The sequence below is a fragment of the Strongylocentrotus purpuratus genome, unplaced genomic scaffold (genome assembly GCF_000002235.5).
Source record: "Strongylocentrotus purpuratus isolate Spur 01 unplaced genomic scaffold, Spur_5.0 spur5_scaffold_6, whole genome shotgun sequence".
Classification (NCBI taxonomy): Eukaryota; Metazoa; Echinodermata; class Echinoidea; order Camarodonta; family Strongylocentrotidae; genus Strongylocentrotus; species Strongylocentrotus purpuratus.
The window spans coordinates 55,006,119-55,027,106 of record NW_022145612.1 but is presented as its reverse complement, the minus strand read 5'-3'; the positions used below and the strand labels follow the sequence as shown (position 1 = coordinate 55,027,106).

The 20,988-nt window shown below is 36.5% G+C and overlaps 1 protein-coding gene across 4 annotated transcripts; it reads right to left on the bottom strand.

The window, feature by feature from the left end:
- Positions 1 to 531: 531 nt before the first annotated feature.
- Positions 532 to 20,781, bottom strand: LOC578131 (isocitrate dehydrogenase [NAD] subunit gamma, mitochondrial). Of its 4 annotated transcripts, none has more exons than XM_030972289.1 (11): positions 20,678 to 20,781; positions 16,860 to 16,910; positions 16,137 to 16,154; positions 9,216 to 9,313; positions 8,685 to 8,870; positions 7,971 to 8,103; positions 7,056 to 7,189; positions 5,475 to 5,577; positions 5,045 to 5,191; positions 3,852 to 4,007; positions 532 to 2,195 (listed from the first exon to the last, which is right to left on the bottom strand). In XM_030972289.1, the coding sequence occupies exons 1-11, from the start codon at positions 20,756 to 20,758 to the stop codon at positions 2,100 to 2,102; spliced, it is 1,203 nt and encodes a 400-aa protein (XP_030828149.1). In that variant the 5' UTR covers positions 20,759 to 20,781; the 3' UTR covers positions 532 to 2,099. The 4 variants fall into 4 exon arrangements, with proteins under 4 accessions (XP_030828149.1, XP_030828150.1, XP_030828148.1 ...); XM_030972290.1 differs by lacking the exon at positions 16,137 to 16,154 and adding an exon at positions 15,478 to 15,495; XM_030972288.1 differs by lacking the exon at positions 16,137 to 16,154 and adding an exon at positions 14,277 to 14,300.
- Positions 20,782 to 20,988: the final 207 nt, after the last annotated feature.

The following is a 20,988-nucleotide window of genomic DNA, read 5'->3' as shown; positions in this document are numbered from 1 at the left end:
CGACCCCGGAGTGGGAGTGAGGTGGGGGGGGGGGGGGTATCTTCTTCTTTTTTCTTTCTCTCTCTCTTCTTTCTTTTCTCTTCTCTTTTCTTTTCTCTTCTCTTTTCTTTTCTCTTCTCCTTTTTTTCTTCTCTTCTCCTTTTCTTTTTTTTCTCTTTTTTTTTGCGCCGCCAATAGGGGGGCCGCGGCCGTTTCGGCCCCCCCCCTGGATCCGCCACTGGGGGGGGGACTTATAGAGGGTAACCTTAACAGAGAAAAAAAATAGATATTAGTATGTGCCCCTACATTGTAATTAATACATTATATGGGATGATCTTCAACGAAAAATAGCTGTACATGTCGCGGATACATTAAAAATGTGTCAGATATCTAGCTATCTCTATGCTCTACCCCTATCTCTCTCTCTCTCTCTCTCCATCTCTCTCTCTCTCGCTCTTTCTCTCTCTCTCTCTCTCTCTCTCTCTTGCTCTCATTTTCTCTCATTAAGAACGTAACAGAGAGTAATCATCACATAAATCTCAACACATTTCATAATGTTTAAACAAAAACAAATATTTTAATTGTAGTTCTCTGTCTTTGTACTCTAGTCACACACAAAACTGTGAATGCATATCACTCTATGATTTTGGATTAAAAGATATAAATATATTGAAACAAACATGCACCATCTCCATTTTACATGTACAGTGTACTTCAATGTTTATATTTTTCATTCCCTTCTTCTATAAAGTATAAGATGAGGCATGCCTGATAGAGGTTTCAGTCTCGCAATCAAATAATTGAAATGTTATAAACCATTTGCTATGAACGAGAACAGTGTAAGATACATTTATATGTTAAAGAATATGTACTTGCATGTAACATGCCAGTATTTAATTTATGAATAATACATGTATTATTCTCATTCTTGTTTCATAAAGTTTTTCTTCATACAATGTACACCTAACAACTCATGCAGCATCTACATTACATGTACAATTAAAAAGGAACATACTGGCATGGGGGGGGGGGCATTGGGAAATATGCCATTTACCACAAATTTTGTGCGAATGCAACTGCAAATGAAATAGTATGGGGATTGACTGCGATTTAATAACTTGAATGTTTTAATTCTTTCAAGTGAACAAAATTTAGAGAAGAAAATCAATGATACTTCATTTCATCAAACCCTGTCATTATAAAATCAAACTAACTTGATTTGATCTCTCATTTGCTGAAATTGTGGGTCAATTCATCAATCAACATGGGCCTTCATACTACGATTACAAGTAGAGATAAACTGTTGTGTATAAAGTTTGTTTTGCTCTCTCAGTAAGATCTTATTATCTTCTTTCCCTCACAGAAAAGGTGCATAATCATTAATCAGCCATTAAGTGGGTAACCCATTTTAAGAACTTATGTCAACAAAAAACATGATATTCATGATCATTTTTTCATAATTCATCTTCATACAAACATTGTTCCATGATACCCAACTTTGCAGAACCATTCTGCATTTCCAGAATATCTAGAAAGAGGAGCTTTTCTCAGCCAAAACATTTACCTTGATACAATGAATTTGGGTGGTTATGACTACCTATGGCAGTTTCAGCTGTAGGATTGAGTAGCTCGCCTTCTTCTAATTCTGAGTAGAGTAGAGGATCTTTTGGGCAGCACAATCATTCAATCAGTCAACTAATAATACAAAAGAATTTCTAGATTTTCACAGATATATCAGACTTTACATGATGTGAATGAAATATCTTGACAAATTCATTTGAATGTACTTGAAGAAACATCTATTCGACTAGTAAAGTCAGCAACTTTATGTTTCCACCTCACAAACCAGTTAGATATATTGGCCCATATTCTACTAACTTAGTTAACCCAACAGGATTACAGTAATAAACAATGGGACAAAGTAGACCTCAGTCTAAACTCCCTGGGCTTAAACCCAGCATCAGGTTTAAATTTAATTAGAATATGGACTATTCAGCCTGTATCCAAGCCTAATGATCTTGTGACACATTCCAAGCAATCGACATCTTTCAAAAAGAGCCATTTCTACTTCACAAACTGAACTCCATAGTGTATATAAATAGTTGTTTTATAATCTATATTTATTGAGATGTTAATTGTGTCTTGTCAACCAGACTGATGACATGCTGAACGACATCACTGGTAGAAGCTTGACCTCCGAGGTCGGGGGTGTGTATCTGTAAATGAAAGAAACAATAAATAAACTGAATTTCATCTTTGATACATGTACATCCTCACCATGCATTCTTTTTAATACACAACATCACAAGTGTAATAAAAACAATGGGACATGTGCAGTTTGTCATATTACAGAATATAGATGCATTGGTGTAAGCTTCTGTGGATAGGGAGAAAGATTAGAGTCCAAAAAGAGCTGAAGGAAAAGTGAGAGAGAGAGAGAGGGAGAGAGAGAGAGAGATATAGAGAAAGAAAAAGAAGAAAGTGTGTGAGAGAGAGAGGGAGAGAGAGAGAGGGGGGGAGTGAAAGAGAGAAAGCGAAAGAGAGGGAGAGAAAGAGGGAGACAGACAGACAAACAGACAATTTGAAAAAGAGATAGGAAAAGGAAGAAAGACTATGAAAAACTAGATGGAATTTTGACTGCGCGCAGTCGAAAATGATGCCTCCGCCATAGAGCAATTTAAACAAGTTTGGAGTTTAAATCTCCAGTGGTTCTTGAGATATCATGATAACAATCTCAATGTATGGAATTTCATAAGTTGACCTCTGTGACCCTTGACCTTTGACCTACGTGCTCCAAAATCTAATCAGATTGTCTTCCTATGGTGATACACACTATCATTAAGTTTGAAGTTTAAATCTCCAGTGGTTCTTGAGATATTATGATATGGTGATACATACTATCATTAAGTTTGAAGTGAAAATTCTCCAGTGGTTCTTGAGATATCGCGATAACGATCTCAATGTATGGAATTTCATAAGTTGACCTCTGTGACCCTTGACCTTTGACCTACGTGCTCCAAAATCTAATCAGATTGTCTTCCTATGGTGATACACACTATCATTAAGTTTGAAGTTTAAATCTCCAGTGGTTCTTGAGATATTATGATAACAATCTCAATGTATGGAATTTCATAAGTTGACCTCTGTGACCCTTGACCTTTGACCTACGTGCTCCAAAATCTATTCAGATCGTCTTCCTATGGTGATACATACTATCCTTAAGTTTGAAGTTTTTACATCTCCAGTGGTTCTTGAGATATCATGATAACAATCTCAATGTATGGAATTTCATAAGTTGACCTCTATGACCCTTGACCTTTGACCTACGTGCTCCAAAATATAATCAGATTGTTTTCCTATAGTGATACACACTATCACTAAGTTTGAAGTTTAAATCTCCAGTGGTTCTTGAGATATCATGATAACAATCTCAATGTATGGAATTTCATAAGTTGACCTCTGTGACCCTTGACCTTTGACATACGTGCTCCAAAATCTAATCAGATCGTCTTCCTATGGTGATACATACTATCCTTAATTTTGAAGTTTAAATCTCAAATGGTTCTTGAGATATCGCGCTAACAAACTCAATACAAGGAATTTCATAAGTTGACCTCTGTGACCTGTGACCTTTGACCTACGTACTCCAAAATCTAATCAGATCGTCTTCCTATGGTGATAAATACTATTCCCGAGTCTTAAGTTTAAATCTTAAATGGTTCTTGAGATATTGTGATAACGGTCAAACGGGACGGACGTACGGACGTACGGACGAACAACCCGAAAACATGATGCCTCCGGCACCACCTTCGGTGGCGGAGGCATAAAAAGATGAGGGAGAGAGAGAATAGTAACAGTATCGTTAGACCTACCCTTTCTTCAGTTAGGGTCCTGATTGTGGCTCTCCTAATGGCCTTGGCATAGCTATCTAGTCCAAGATGGTCTAAGAGCAGAGCCCCAGCCAGTAGTGTTGCTGTGGGGTTGGCAAGGTTTCGGCCTGCAATAGTCTTTCCGGTGTTCCTGGTGGCCTGGATATATGACAGGGAGAAGAAAGCAGGGACAGGGATGACGCAAATTATATTTACAAGGACTACTTTTAGATAGATATATATATATATATATCATTGCACTCTTTATGAAGACTTATCAGTCCCAGTGATTGAACAATGCAATGCCATAACGAATGAGTTTGACGATGTTACAAGTGATGAACTGATGAACATCATTGGATCCATGTCAAAGTCTTTGTGTGATCTTAATCCCCTTCAACCTCGTTGGCTAAGAAATATTCTATTTCTTTGCTCCCCACTCTCACGCTCTTGGTTAATGCAGTTTTCAAACAGGTGTTGTGCCTGTCAACATGAAGCAAGCTATTGTTATCCCTTAAGACTAAAGAAGGGTAGCCTACCGCATGAAGAAATCAACAGCTATCAGCCAATATCAAACTAAGCTTTGTAACAAAGCTCTTTGTAAAGGCAGCTGTGAGCCAAATCATGGAGTACCTGTCCATGCATGATCTCCTACCCCCAAACCAATCAGCATACAGAGCCCAACACTAAGTACAAACGGCTCTGCTGAAGGTGCAGAATGATCTCCTCATGGCCCTATATGCACACGATGAAGCAGCGCTGGGGGGGGGGGGGGAGGGGTGTTGAGAAGGAAATAAAAAGGGGGTTCACTCCCCTCCCCCCCCCCCCTCTCTTCCCCTCCCCCCCCCCCCCCCCCCCCCCATTGAGCGAAATATCGGCTGGCGCGATTTTCTCATTTCACGCGGCCAAAAAGAAAAGAAAAATTGTGTTCCATACCCCCCACATACTTCATTTCATTAAAAGTGAAGAAGATGGAATGGGCGAGGGTTACACAGAACTATTGCTAGCTTGCATCACTCCCACCACCAAACTGACTCAATACTGACCACAAAAAGACCAATAACTGATAAAATCTTTGGCATGTTGGGGTATTGTTGGAGTGACTAGGGTAGGATGAACTTTATCCTCTCAACTTTTCTCAAATCATCCCTTTCAAAGTTATCTAGAGTAGTTCAGAGGTGACGGAACACACTTACAGTTTCAAAGATGGCATAGTCTTCTCCTACATTCTGCCCTGGTACTATGCCAGGTCCACCCACCAGTCCGCATCCAATGTTACCAATGATGTTACCATAGAGATTAGGCATCACCATCACATCAAACTGCTGGGGTTTGGATACCAACTGCACATCATAAAAACAAAGGAAAACAAACTTAGTATGAGTATGTTATGTTAATTCATGGAGGTGGACAAACATAACGGTAGTAATGTTCATAATTATATGGTGCACATAGCCACCTCTGGTTATGCTCACAGTACCTACACATGGTATTTAACCCAAAATATTAATATTTGGTTTGTTTTATCATCCTCCATGTTTTAATACTATTTGCAAATGAAAAATAATTCAATGCCTTCAAGGCTCCCAGCAAAATGATTTACAGTAGATTTACAATGATAATTACCTGCATACAGCAGTTGTCAACAATAAGGTCATTGAACTCAATTTCCGGATATCTAGCTGCAACCGCTCTGCAGGAGTTGAGGAAGAGACCATCTCCTAGTTTCCTGTCGGTATCAAAATAGAGGGAGAATTGGGAAATGTTTGATCAATATTACCGTAAATGATCATTCATACCTAACACACTGATATATCTCCAGAGAGTTCATATAAGGACGTTCTGCAGTAATGTCCATTAGCTTCAGGGCCAGCTGATTATGTATTTACTATGCACAATACCAGGAACTCCAAGCATTGTGCATGGTGGATACATAACCAGCTGACCCTACACAGCTTAGGCGGGTAAGGACATTACTGCAGAACGTCCTAAAGATTCAGACTGTCTTAAATAGACCTAATAGTCTTTAGCACAGAAACACTTACCTTTGGTAATTATTATTCACTGCGAAGAAGGACTAAGTATCGTCAATTTCATTGTTAAACGAACCGCTATAGAAATTCCGTACTTAATAGACCTGTTAAATGCATGAATGAATCTTAATTGTCTACCTGTTGAATGGTCCGGAATCTCATTGTCTGCTTACATTTTTACATTTTTACATTTTACATTCTGCATTTTAAATTTTACATTTTATGCTTCGATAATTACTTGTAACATCTTTTTAAAATGTATAAATGTATATTGAATAGTGATAAGGTTTTGTAGCAATCATGACATGGCAATTCAGATCAGATGTTCAAGTTTTTAATTCATGTGCTTATTTTGCTCCAATGTACGAAGGTCGGGAGGGAGCTTACCGGTACTTGTTTTTGTTGTTGTTTATATTTTGAAATATCCAACATTTCTTGACACAAGAGAAGTCCAGGGATGAGCGAGCAGACTTAGATAGTGTATGGGAGTGTGAATGGGAGTGTTTATGAGAGTGTCCAATGTACAGGAGTACATTGCCCCCAAAATAGGGGTGCGCCTTATACACAGGTGCACCTTATACATAGAGATTTACGGTACCGGTAAGTCAATTGCTAAGATGATAATCACACACTGCACAATTTCAATCTTATACTTCAGTAATTTTCATAAAACTGTGGTGAATTTATGAATTTTTTTAAAGTTCTGATTTGACGTGATCCAGCTTGATTTCATATCAATGTTTTCATGTTTACACATACATATAATTTGTTTTATTAACTGCTTTATATGTGTATCTAAACACTTTCATTTAAAATTCCCTTCACTTGAAATCAAAAGTTTTAACCCAGGTTTTAGTTCTATAACCCCCAAAAGGCTTTAATTTTTCATTCTAGTGAATTCTCTCTCGTACATCAACTGCACATATCTAGCCTGCTCATTTATAACAATAAAAATTACAATGCTGTAAAAAAAAATTAAAAAATTGAGGGTGCTACTGCGCAGAATGTATCATACCTTTTTTTTTTGTCAACAAATTATTGTGCGATTTTCATTTTTTGATGAAAGATATTGATAAAAGACTGATGTCATATGGAACACATTGCAAGAATTACCATTATGCTACTTTACACGGGAAAGAGGGGTTCCTAGCCCCTAGACAAGGGGGAAACTTACATGATATTTGCCTTGTGGATTGCGGTAACCTTCTTACGGCCATGTTTGATTGCATAATTAAAGGCGTACTCTGCGATCCTCATTGATCGTTTTTCTGTGATGATCTTCAGGCTCTCCACCACTCCATCAACATTCTATAAGAAGAAAAGCAGTCCCAAAGGCTATGACAGGCAAAACAAATGATTGAAGAACTTCCTTTGAAATTTCTCCCTACTACCGGTAAAAGAAATGGTGATGACTTTCTTACATTCTAAGACGAACACAAAAACATCAACAGTGTTCACAACCATGTAAAAACAGATTGAATATTATCAAGACAGTTGGTAAACTTAATTCCTTGTACCGTAAACAAAAGTCCAATGCAATTACTCTTTTATTAATAGGTTGAAATATGGGTTGTGCTATACATAACTATATATACTCATGTATACATGCAGGATTCATTTAACCACAGAGGATAAAAGGCATCATGAATTATGATACGAGTAACATTATTATCAGTTCATTATTTTGTTGTGGTCATTTTATGCTTTTCATTTTGTCTGTGTTTAATTCTGATTTTCATGAGGTAAGCATCAGACTTGCGGTTACTGTAAATATATACTGTGAGACATTTCCATCAGAAACCAATACTGGGTATGTATGTATACTGGCTTTCTGAAATCGATACATAATCATCACAAATAAAAAAACAAAGACTAATACTGATTGAAATGACATAAATCATGATTTGAAGATATAGCAACTTTCCTATCACAGTGTTTTTCACTTTAACCCTTGCAGTACTGCTGTTACAATGTAACAAAGACCTATGGATGTGTGTGCTATGAAGAAAAAATGCCATACTGAATGGTTAAAAACCATTTCATGAAAATCTTTCATCCCACAGATATAGAGAATAGCTAGATGGTTCACCTCATGTTCCAAACTGGAGTACTCTCCTTCAGTGTTCTCCCTGATAATGGCAATGTCAATGTCCTCATGTCTTGTCTTCACCCCAGGAATAGACTTACAGCGAATCACATTGGCAAATACATCCAGGCCCACTCTAAATGATCAAGAAGGATACATGTATTATTATGAGTCACTGGTGGATGGGAGGGGAAACATCAACTTGTTCCTCCCTTTTATAAACCTAGCAGCATACCTTAAGCAATACGTACACAAAAGAAAAATTTACGTGGTCTTTTGCTACCCATTTAAATTTTAGAATTAAAAGAGATACTGAGCATCTAAAATAGCCCTTTCTTCGTTCTGTACATTTATTTAAATATAATTCTCCCCACCCACCCCCCCCCCCCCCCCACCACCCCTCCTAGTCCCATCATGAGTTGATCCATCAGGTATGGGACTATTTGGTATAATAATATTAAAGCTTATAATCTTGTTAAAGAAATTGCCATTCAAGACAAATTACACAAAATTGGCTTGAAGTATTTACAAATAATTGATGAGGTTTTTATCCCCAATCATCTGGAATCTTTGACTTTACCATCGTTGTACAAACTATTCATTTGTCTCTGCTCTCTTAATATCCAGTGAAACAGAAGCAGGTATCATTGCCTTAATTGATAGCCTGAAAGGAATGGTGCACATAGTAGAATTGCTCAAGGCAGCAAGGGTTCTTACCTGAGTTGGACATTCATAGACTTAGCAGCGACATGCTTCAAGTTCTCAAGGTCTGTATGGATGTTGCCTTTGAGAGCGACCCCATTCCTCTTGACGGCCATGATAGCACCTTCCACCTCCTCACTGTCTTTGTTGGTCTCTCCACAAAGACTGTGCTCTTCAAAGTCTACAGGAACATGGGCATGTCTGCAAACATGGAAGGGTCAAGGGTCAACAGTCTACATTCAATTCACATTATTTACAGTATAGGAATGTTACTCTCATCAGGAATAGAATTTCAGATTCAAGCAAAGTGAAGGAAAACCAATTTGGGAGCTTCCACCTCCTTGCTACTGCATCTTTGGTCTCTCGACATAGACTCTGCTCCTCAAAGTTTACAAATAGGTGAGCATGTATGCAAACATAAAGTGATAAAAAAACAGGCCAAGTTCAATATAAATTGTGGTATGATAATATAATTCTCATTAAGGAATATGATCTCAGCATTGTGCAAAATGAAAGATGAGGTTAGAATGAGATTGTCCACCATACCTGAAGACTTCTCTGAGATGCAGCATCAGCTCTGGACCAATACCATCTCCTGGGATGAGAGTGACTGTATGTCTGCCTCCGTAACATGCTGGAGGAGGCTAAAGATGAGAGGTCAAAGGTCATTATTATAATAATAATAATAATACTCAGTTTTTATATAGCTCTTATTACAATCACTATGCGCTAGCTTCCAAACTTGGAGATTATTACCCCGGCTTTAGCTGTGCTGCCATTACGGCGCTCTAGCATTTCAAAGAATTAATTCCTGCCAGGTTCAAACAGTTATATACATTTAGCATTTTGAAAGATTCCTCACCTATTAAATTCATATAAGCACAGATATTCACATTCATGCATGCGACAAAATGGTTAATAACCTGTTAGGCAGGGAGGAGAGAGCCTGTTATGAAATATTAAATGTTAAAGGAACTGATACAACATGCATTCTTGCAGGGATCTAGCATATGGAGAGAAACTGGAATGAGCACACACTGACATAAACATGTGCATCAAAATTTACAGCTATTGGATTTGTTATCTTGAAAATTTCATACAATTTTTGAGATATATCTGATCAAGAGCTTTCTTTTTTAAGGAAAGTTCTCCCACATGGAAGTTTTGGGTTACCCACAATTATGCCTTCGCTATAATACAACATAAGAAAGGGTTAAAGAATAACATTCCTAAAGAATATTACATTCTGAAATAAGAACACTATCTATCACAATAGATTTTTACAAATTGATGGTACAAAATACAAACTAGTATAAGGCTTTATCAAGTAGTAGATTTCTCTAGAGAGACATACAGATAGATTAAATAATTCCTGATTTCAAAGAAATGTTACCAACAAATTTCATTTATAGGAATATATACAACAGTTCAAAACTAACCAATAATTATTATTATTATCATTATTATTATCATTCAGTAGTGGCATCACCGGCATAATTGGGGGTGTGCAGGTGGACTGGGGTTTCCCCCTACTCTTATACGAATAGTGCAGTGGGTTCTTAATGTGCAAAAGTTGTGGCTCTCCTCTACACGGGGCCTCCATTTAACATGCTAACCGAGGGACAGGGTGTTTTGCACTTAACATAGTGTGCGTCTATAAAACAAGGGAGGGGCACGTAAAACACAACGCAGCCTTCAGTCATCTGCCTGGGTTGGATTTGAACCCACGATCTTTGGTTCGACAGGCAGACGCTTTACCAATTACTGAGCAAACTTGCCTCCTCAATTAATAGATGACTATTGTAAGTCTAAACTGCAGAGGAAATAGGATACATCAATTAACTAAACCAATCCAAATATGGTTTAAAATGAAAAGCAGATATACATGATTACCTGTATACCTTCATAACTTTTTCTGTTAGTGAGCAATTAAATTTCCCCAACTATATGGACTACAAGATATTCCTATTAAAACAACAATTATATACAGTACTTTAAAAAAATAAAACCATATCTAGAAATATGCTAACATTCTAAAATGCATCATAAAACAAGAGTAAAAGCCAATAGTTGTCATTCACCAGCCTTCCATCCTAATATTATTATCAGATGTCAAGCTTCATGCATTTCTCCAGAAAGCCCCCCCCCCCCCTTAATAAAATGGAGCCATCTTTCATGCAAATCAATACAATTTGATGTACATGTGTACAAGTTTTTCATTTTTATAACTCTATATGATCCACTAATGTCCAATTTTTCTGATTGAGTGATTAAATAGTATGTGTTATAAACATAAGTCGTCAATTAAAAGGAGTATTAAAGGACACTATCAAAGCATTTCAAAACAGTACTATAGCCATCAATACTAACAAAAGAGCAATGACCTCAATCGGAGAGCACATTCATGCAAGCTCATGTACCGGTATGCAACCTGCAATATCTTGACTTGGATGCCATTTCAGCAGAGCTTTACACCTCCCCTAATGGGGTGGCAATTTTCAGGAGAGTTATCTCCCCATGTAAATAGAGTTTACTGTAGGGTGACAAAAAGTTGTAGATTGAACAAGGTTCATTAACAGCCATGTGATGGATGGGATAGATTTGTTCTACAAGGTACCCTCTACAGCAGGCATTTTAAACAAAAGATAGTACCCATTACAGGTATTACATGTTTAGAGCCTGTGTATACTGATTTAGAAAAATCTAGTTGTCAGATTTCTTTTGATTTTTGTTGATAAAAGCAAGATGCTCACAATCCATCACTATTCACATATACTGTTTTCTCTTCTTCCACTAAAAGGCAGGTGAAATTAAAATAGAATCACCTTTGAAAAAATTGCTTTATTTTCTATTTATGTTGGGCCAGTCAAACCTTAATATCATAGATTTCTAATAACATATTTTGAATATTCTAACTTCAAAACATTAACATGATCAAACTGTATCAACTCATTACTTCCATGATTAAAATAGTTATTACAATATAATATTATTGCCCTAATTCTTCTTATATGAAAGGTAGTATACAGATTTTGACTGGTAGGGTGTAATATAACATTTTTGGACCACTGTAGGGGGTTATATTTACCAAAGGGGTTATAATTTCCCAAAGCTCACCTTGTTTGTCAAATGACTGAGTATAATGACCAGGTAATAGTTGGAGCTATGGATTTATTACTGTTAGTGTAACACTCGATTGATCAAAGAGAAAATATTGAAATATGCCGGTTTCATAAATCATTCTATTCAATAATCTCATCACTATCATTGATTAAAACATATGGTAGAATATATTACCAAGTGGTAAACACTTGACAAACAATTGAGATAGAGATAACAAACTAGAAATCCAGCCTACCGGTAATTGGCATTTGAACACAGGTACCTGTCAGTAAATCTTATACTGCCATATATGGACTCCAATCAGACCAATTTTGGGCCATTTGGGGTAGTGTAATGTATGTCGCTTATATGGTCTGATGTTCTGGTATCAGTCTCGCTGCCGTGACTGAGATATCAGAGTATACAATAATCCCAACATACATGCATGTACAATTCATCATTGCAGGTGAAAAAGACACCATGGTTTGTCATTGCATGCTTAAAACTGTTTATCATTATATATACAAGTGTCCGAGTCGGTGCCTTTCTACATGTAAGTTGAGTGATGAAGGGTGCACAGGAATGGTGCTAATGAACGGACTCAACAGAGTAATGAGAAACCAACAATTGCTATCATGGCCTGAGATGATTATTGCAATCATAATGTATTGCTCAGTTTGTGACAGTTTCCCATTACTTTCTCTTTCTCTTTTAAAGTACCGGTAATGCATAATGTCCTGTTGAAATCTAAGCAGGCCTGTCTTGTCCATAATTTGGTATTCACTATTTGTTTGCATCACTTCAGTCCAATGTATAAGGCACAAAAGATAACTCGGATGGAGCTGCTTGACAACTTACATTACATGGAAAATAATATCCATTTGACAGTTGTTTCATTTACATGTACATATCAATTTTACATGCTATGAATAAGGTCGCAAATTTGGAATGTGTAGCTATTAATAATATGACATTCAATACAACTTTTGATACAATTTTAAGCAAGGATAAGCAAGAACTTGAAAAGTAGAAAAGAATAATAATAAAATAATCAAGATTAAACTGAGGATTAGAAAGTTACCTAGATCAGATGGGACGAAAAGAAAGAAATTGAGAAATGAAGTGCACAGAGGCAAGGTGTACAAATATCATTGCATAATCTAGTAAATCCCAGGTTCTTCAAAGTTAGGGAGACAATAAGGAAAGAATCTCCAAGCACAAAGAAAATACAAAGAAAAGCAATATTTGACTGCAATAAAAAAAACAGAATGAAATGGGGGAAAATATGAAACAAATTAGCAAGCATGTCAAGTAAAATTAGAGGGGAATTAAAATAAAAATTGATTTAAAATATATATATATATATATATATATATATATATATATATATATATATATATATTTGTAATGTACTAAATTGAAAGCAGTGGTTATGAATATTAGCAGAAGGAATCAAGTGATACATATAGGTGGTGCTGAGAAAGGGAGAGAGAGGATAAAAAGATGGGAAACAGGAGGTAATATCACATGGATGGTATTACAAAATTACATGTGTTGCAAGAGTTTTGAATGATATGGTATTAGTGTTTACTGAGTTACTATACGTGTAGCTGTTGACATGTAGGGGTAAGGTTTTGCATGATTTTGTTGTCAAATAGAAAATGAAAATTCTTCATTTATTTAAACATGGAAGGCTTCTTACATGTACATCAAAATAATGTTACAAACAAAATTGCTCAGAGAATTTGTTTTATTTCATATCTCATTTCAACTTAAACTTTTCAGAATTCATAACATTTCAGCAATGATGTTTATTGAAATATTGTGTTCTTAAATTCTTATATTTTATAAGCAATGAAGACATTTTTTCTTTGCTATACAGATATTACCCCAAAAAATAAAATAGGGTCAATCTTGGGCATTTTGTGGATTTGCTCAGTTAACATGCACGCAGAGACAGAAATAATTTTCCCTGTTCTAATATCAGTGTAACTGTAAGAAGTTCACAGTAAATTGTGATGCAATGACTGAGCTATATCTAACAAAAAAACAAAGTCATGAAGCAATGAAGTATGGATAAATTGCTTTGAAGAAATCTAGACATAGTATAGCATGCACATGTGAAGAGAGTCATGGCAAGTCCAGGATTGAATAATAGGGACTTTTTAGATTTGCACAACGACAACGTGGATTGCTACGATCGACGTCCTTTTAATGCACTGCCTTGAATGGATGTTACACGTATCAGTCCACGCAAATCTAAAAGTCCCTAATAGCAGGAGGTGCACCTCCATCTCTAGAGACAAACGTAGACATTTTTTTTAAATTGGGGAAAAAGAGGGCAAACCTCTTTATGTGAAATACTGAGAGTGTGCACCTCCCACATGCCTGGATTTGTTCCTGTGATAATTACAGGTTTTCAGGTGTTACATCATACAGAAACATGTACAGATATATCACATTTACAAGGAGAAAAGCTTGACAGCTAGTAGCAAAAAGCCTTACCATGTGTTGAACAATGTCGCGCCCCTGCCATGTCATATATTTAAAAAGAAAAGCATTCACAGCATTCAAAAAGAAAAATGGAAATTGTTAAACACTTCAAGGTGAAAAACAGACAGTGCACAATGCATTTTCATGATGGATGATTCTAGAATAAGTAGGAAAAATGATGACCAATACCACTCAAAAAAATTCTATACATGTATGTATGCACCACATTCAGTACCAAATGCAGTGTACATGCGATTTCAAGTTCCAAACTGGCAGTTTATGACACAAGAAATGTGTCACTACAACATTTTTTGAATGGGAGGGAAATCAGACCGAATTAGCAGGCAGAAGATAAGAAATATAAGTAATATAACAAAAAATATGTTAAAATACAACACAATCATAATTTACTTACATCTAAAACAGATTTGAAGACATAAATTTTGAAGCAGAAGTATTTTTTACAACCACCCCACCCCTTTTGAGCAATGACTCTGCATGGGCTGGAAACACAGCAAACATATGAAATGGATGCAAAAATAGTACTTCGATGAAATCATTGTCTCCTAACACTGATTACTTTAACCAACAAACAACAAGCATTTTCTTTGCTTTGTAAATGAATGGCATGAATTTATGTCTATCTATCTAAGGGTTTCTTTAATGAACTAAAATACCTATTATTTGTAAAAGATTTAGGCCTACACATCACAGGTTTTTATAGCAATGACTGCTGCAGGCTGCAGAATGCAAACCCTACAAATTCTTAAGTGTTAGGTACAAGGCCATGCTAATGCTTCTTCAGCTAAAAAAGATAAACAAGAATTGTAAAGTTTTATCCCATGCAAAATGTTTTATACAATCAATTTACATTGAAGTAAAAATGTGTCTTTCAAATTTTGAAATTTCATCTCTATTACCAATTTGTAAACTCTTAATTAGCATGCAAGAATTTGAAAAGAACTGCAAAATATAAAAACTAACATGAATGTTTAGTTAAGACTCAAAAGTGCACAAAAAGTACATTACTTCCATGAGAAATATTTAGACAGGCTTTAAATTTAAAGCATTGAGCTCAAATTTAAAATAAAAATATTTCAAAAGCTTTCTTAGTCAAAGGATGGGACCAATCAGCTCATTTGGGATGAAGAAATAGCAATGATCACAATTCATGGAGCTTTACAATGAAATGGATAGATCTCAAAGAACTTACTTTAAAATTGGTTAACCTCTAGAAATAGTAATGAAAGAATTATAGTGAAGTTACATTAATATTCAAATTTAATAAATTATGTAAGCTAAAAAGTTGATTAATAAACAAATGTTACTTTGCTTCCTGATTTTACTCTAAACAAAATTAGTATTTGGACATCACACTGTAAACAAAGAGATGTTTGACAGAAGAGCAACCCCAAAAGAAAAGGAAATACATGCAAAAGTATAATATACTACACAGAGAAACTATAAATATTCTGTATAAATTCATTGGAAGTCAATTATATTTTAACACTTGAAATATTTAGTCCAGTTATATCTCTTTACAAGCACAAGACTGTTCTTTATAGCATGTTATTTCTCTAGCTGTTAGCCCTCATACAGTATACTCAATCACATACGGTACTTTCTTTTCAATCTTGAAATTTATCATACCTGGATTGGATTGAGTTGTGTACATGTACTTGCAAACATTCCTTAATCACAGCCATGTAGTATCTCACATGGCAAAACATACATGTACATGCGGTACACTGTTACACTATATCTAAGTATTTTCCTCATTAGATTAGTCCTAGTTTTCTCAATGTCATCACTATATTTACACCTCACCCAGCATGCTAATAACAAGTACTACTTAATATAACACAATATCACCTTTTCTGTTACAGATACCTGAAAAGGGTGAAAAATTGAATCATATGAAGAGCTTCATAAAACTAAACTGATGACTTTGATAAGATGTATTTCAATAGTGCATTATAGTAGAACAGCTCAGAAGTCATGTACAAGCATGAAACATGAAGACAGTTTTCCTTTCAGTCACTTTCTGTGATGTTAGCACTTATTCAAGTTTAGAGGCCTCTATGAGCTAACATGATTCAACTTACTAAATACAGAGTACAATGAGCATGTCAATAAAATGAATGATAGATCTATAGATAGATCTATAAATAGATGTTTAGATAAGATAGAAAGATAAATAAATGACATCAATAAAATCTGGTATGGTTGATTTCTCTTTCTTCGATTGACCTTTCATAGATGGAAAGTTTGTCCGGATGAAAAAAGAAAAATCAGGAAACCACCGTAGTATTTAGTACAACAAACCTCCCATTTTTAATTTGGTCACAGTGATTTGTGTCATAGTAGGACAACTCTCCAATTTATTGAACACTTTTTTGTACATGTTCTTCTTCTCCCTGGATGCCCCAATGTCATTAGTCACCCTATCTTTAACAGAATCATAACTTCCTCATTATTTGTCTGCTAAGGCTGAAACCTTCATCAACTTCTCTGATTCTTCTGTTTCCACCAAAACAACAATCAGTAGATAATCATCCTTTATTTTGGAAACTGATTTTCCTTTAGAGAACTTACCCCTGTGCTCATGCATTGTTTCCTTTCTTCATACAGAGAGGGAGTAGCAACCTATAGGTTCATGAGAAGAACAAAATCAGAAAACTGAATAGATCAGGGGAGGTATTCTGAACCCTGTGTTATCTCTAATATTGTTGTATCTTTGGAGATAAGATAAAGTTGGTATTTTGAACATTGTTGTAACTTTTGTATTATCTTTTGTTGTATCTTTTCTCTCATCTCATTGGCCGCGCCTGCGCTAATACTTTGGTGCGCTTGTAATTGTGCGTATTATAAATATTAAATAAAGGGGCGTTTAATCCTCATTTGCACATGCGCACAAGAGATAATATGTCAAGATAATTGGTATTCTGAAAGTTGTATCTTTTATCTTATCTTATCTTGCATGGTATTTAAAACAATATTTACAACAGGTAGGGGGTTGTTGTTCGTGGTGATATAATGGCGGCAATATTTCTTGCCCAGAACCAGCTTTGTGCCAATAGACGAGTTAGAAGAAGATTGTGTGTTGACCGGAAACATCACAGATGAGAACTTTCTAAGAAATTACATGCTAGGATATGACGATTTTAATGCTCTCATCTTAACCAATATAGTGAAAGCATGATTTGTCTTCATGATCCACATTCAACAGCGCATATGATGACGTGCGTAATAAGCGCTCAAATAACTAATTACGCCCAAGATTAGTTAGCGCTAGGTGCATCTTCAGATATGGCATTAAGTATTCCTATTGGTTAACCTACTTATCATGCTTATATAAAACAGATTTTGATTGGTAGGGTCCATACAAATGGGCGTGTCAACAGTGGTCAAAGATAAAATAGAGGCGGTCCTTCAAGAGATAACACAGGGATAAAATGATGTTCAGAATACCAACTTACAACAATATTAGCACTGTGTTATCTCTGGGAGATACAACAAAAGATAACACAAAACTAATGTTCAGAATACCACCCCAGGTGAACAATCATTTTAACAGTTATTATGACTTTATAGTATACACTGATTCTTTTCAATCAAAATCAGATCCATGACAACTAGCCATCCATGCACCCTTAATTGTTTTTAGTGGTCCTAGGACACCTAACTCCTGGACAACCACCCCCCGGATAACCGGAGAATACTATAAATTCAAATCATGAGTCTACTGTCAAACTTGCCTACCAGCCACTTCAAATTTGTTGTGTGCATTAGTGTGCAATTGTGCGCAATGTGTGTATTGTATGCAATTGCTGCTTCTCAGCAAGTATACAGTGCTAGAGGGCAATATGCTTTAGCATTGACTCTATGCTTTGCTGGAGTGTCCTAGAGGGTGGTTATCCTGTGGTGGTTATCCGGGGGTGGTTGTCCAGGGGGTAGGTGTCCAGATACAGTTTTTAGTAGTTGCAGGCATTATTTAAATTGTATTCATTTGCAAATCACCCTGTGCAGGTTCATGTTGTGTTCTCCTTTTTTTTAACCATATCCATTTTACATAATGCAACATTGTTTTCTTTTTTTTCTCTCATAATTGCAATTCATTATTTGTTCTTTCTTGCTATTCTTTACTACTTATTTCTACTATTTAAGTTACCTAATTTAAGTCATATGGATTGGAAAGATCTATGGCTACAGATTTCATCTCACTCATACTCAGCATTAGTCATTACAATACTTTTTGAGTGATAAAAAACATTGATTTAATTTGAAGGCACCCTCCATCGCACTGCTACTTGTGGCTTAGACCGAAAGCTTCAGTCTCTATACCGTCGGTTGTTCCACTGAGACTACGTCTGGCTCCACTAGACCTCCGGTTATAGAGACAGAACGATCGCCTATGCCAGCCTATGTTGAAGATAGCACGGCTAGATTCTAGCCGTTAGGCCCCTCCCACAAACATGAACAAACTTGCCACGGCCGTATTGTTATGCCCCCAAAATGTCATTTTATCTCGTGCATATCCAATTTTACATTAGGCCTAGGCTATAATACATCGGTTCCACTTACTAACTTGATTGAAATAATCCGTTTAATGGTCCCTTTTAAGGAAATTATGGGTCAAAATCGACATCCATGTTGAAAATCTTGCAAGCCGTGTTAAACTCTCGCTGCCGTCAATCTCATCCCTTCTAGTCTACGCCGAAGGCAAAATGATTATGAAGGAAAAACTGTGCGCCATCTACACGTTCGTAATGGCGTTATCACAGTTTTTCCTTCATAATCATTTTTAAATCATTTTTTAAAAGGGACCATTAAACGGATTATTTCAATCAAGTTAGTAAGTGGAACCGATGTATTATAGCCTAGGCCTAATGTAAAATTGGATATGCACGAGGTAAAATGACATTTTGGGGGATTTTGGGGGCATAACAATACGGCCGTGGCAAGTTTGTTCATGTTTGTCTTTGTGGGAGGGGCCTAACGGCTAAAATCTAGCCGTGATATCTTCAACATAGGCTGGCATAGGCGATCGTTCAGTCTCTATAACCGGAGGTCTAGTGGAGCCAGACGTAGTCTCAGTGGAACAACCGACGGTATAGAGACTGAAGCTTTCGGTCTACTTGTGGCAGTGCTACATGTGCTAGTCTATGCTAGATTTAGACCGAAAGCTTCAGTCTCTATAATCGTCGGTTGTTCCACTGAGACTACGTCTGGCTCCACTAGACCTCCGGTTATAGAGACAGAACGATCGCCTATGCCAGCCTATGTTGAACTTATTCCGCTAGATTTTAGCCGCTAGGCCCCTCCCACAAACTTGCCACGGCCGTATTGTTATGCCCCCAAAATCCCCCAAAATGTCATTTTACCTCGTTCATTTCCAATTTTAAATTAGGCCTAGGCTATAATACATCGGTTCCACTTACTAACTTTATTGATATAATCCGTTTAATGGTCCCTTTTAAGGAAATTATGGGTCAAAATCGACATCCATGTTGAAAATCTTGCAAGCCGTGTTAAACTCTCGCTGCCGTCAATCTCATCCCTTCTAGTCTACGCCGAAGGCAAAATGATTATGAAGGAAAAACTGCGCCATCTACACGTTCGTAATGGCGTTATCACAGTTTTTCCTTCATAATCATTTTGCCTTCGGCGTAGACTAGAAGGGATGAGATTGACGGCAGCGAGAGTTTAACACGGCTTGCAAGATTTTCAACATGGATGTCGATTTTGACCCATAATTTCCTTAAAAGGGACCATTAAACGGATTATATCAATAAAGTTAGTAAGTGGAACCGATGTATTATAGCCTAGGCCTAATTTAAAATTGGAAATGAACGAGGTAAAATGACATTTGGGGGATTTTGGGGGCATAACAATACGGCCGTGGCAAGTTTGTGGGAGGGGCCTAGCGGCTAAAATCTAGCGGAATAAGTTCAACACAGGCTGGCATAGGCAGTCGTTCAGTCTCTATAACCGGAGGTCTAGTGGAGCCAGACGTAGTCTCAGTGGAACAACCGACGATTATAGAGACTGAAGCTTTCGGTCTATGCTAGATTCTACTTTGCATTGCTAGGTCTAGACCCTAGTCATCATTTTTGATTGGGCAAGTTATACAGAAATAAGTGGGTTTTGTACTTTTTATGCTTTACAAATAGCATATGTCACTCTATCCAAATCATACAATGCGCTTTATTATCATATGTGTGTAGACCCTATGACCATTCTACGTATTCTAATAGAACTTACATAATTTCTTGCATGTGGGACTGTGCGATTATTTTTCATTAAAAATTCCTTTAGATCATAATTACCCTTTAATTTCAGACATTTCATTCACGTACATACTTTATCAATAAGAGAGTACTGATAAAAATGGCAAAAAAATCACAACTTACCCTGTAAAGACCTCCTTTTCCATTGAAAACGGCAAAATTAGCAACTCTCCTCAGAATTCCGGTTCCTACGGATGTCGCCATTTTGAAAGTTGAGTACCGTATGTTGTACTACGCGTAGGGTATGGGGGGGGGGGGGGTGTCTACGGGGTGTCTACAAAAGTTGAAGGATACAAATATACTGCTTATACATAATTTCAGTTGGGATCTTATTTCCACTCGTCTCGTGAATAAAATAAAATGCATTTATATCCCAAAAACGATTAATAGTTGAAAAGAGAGGCGGACAAAAAAAGACATAGCATAGACCATGC

Coding starts and splice junctions, on each gene's coding strand:
- LOC578131 (XM_030972288.1), bottom strand. CDS start 20,758: ATGGCGACATCCGTAGGAACCGGAATTCTGAGGAGAGTTGCTAATTTT. Junction 16,911..20,677: donor GAAAAGGAGGTCTTTACAGG/GTAAGTTGTGAT, acceptor ATGAACCTATAG/GTTGCTACTCCCTCTCTGTA. Junction 8,104..8,684: donor TCTATGAATGTCCAACTCAG/GTAAGAACCCTT, acceptor TTGATCATTTAG/AGTGGGCCTGGATGTATTTG.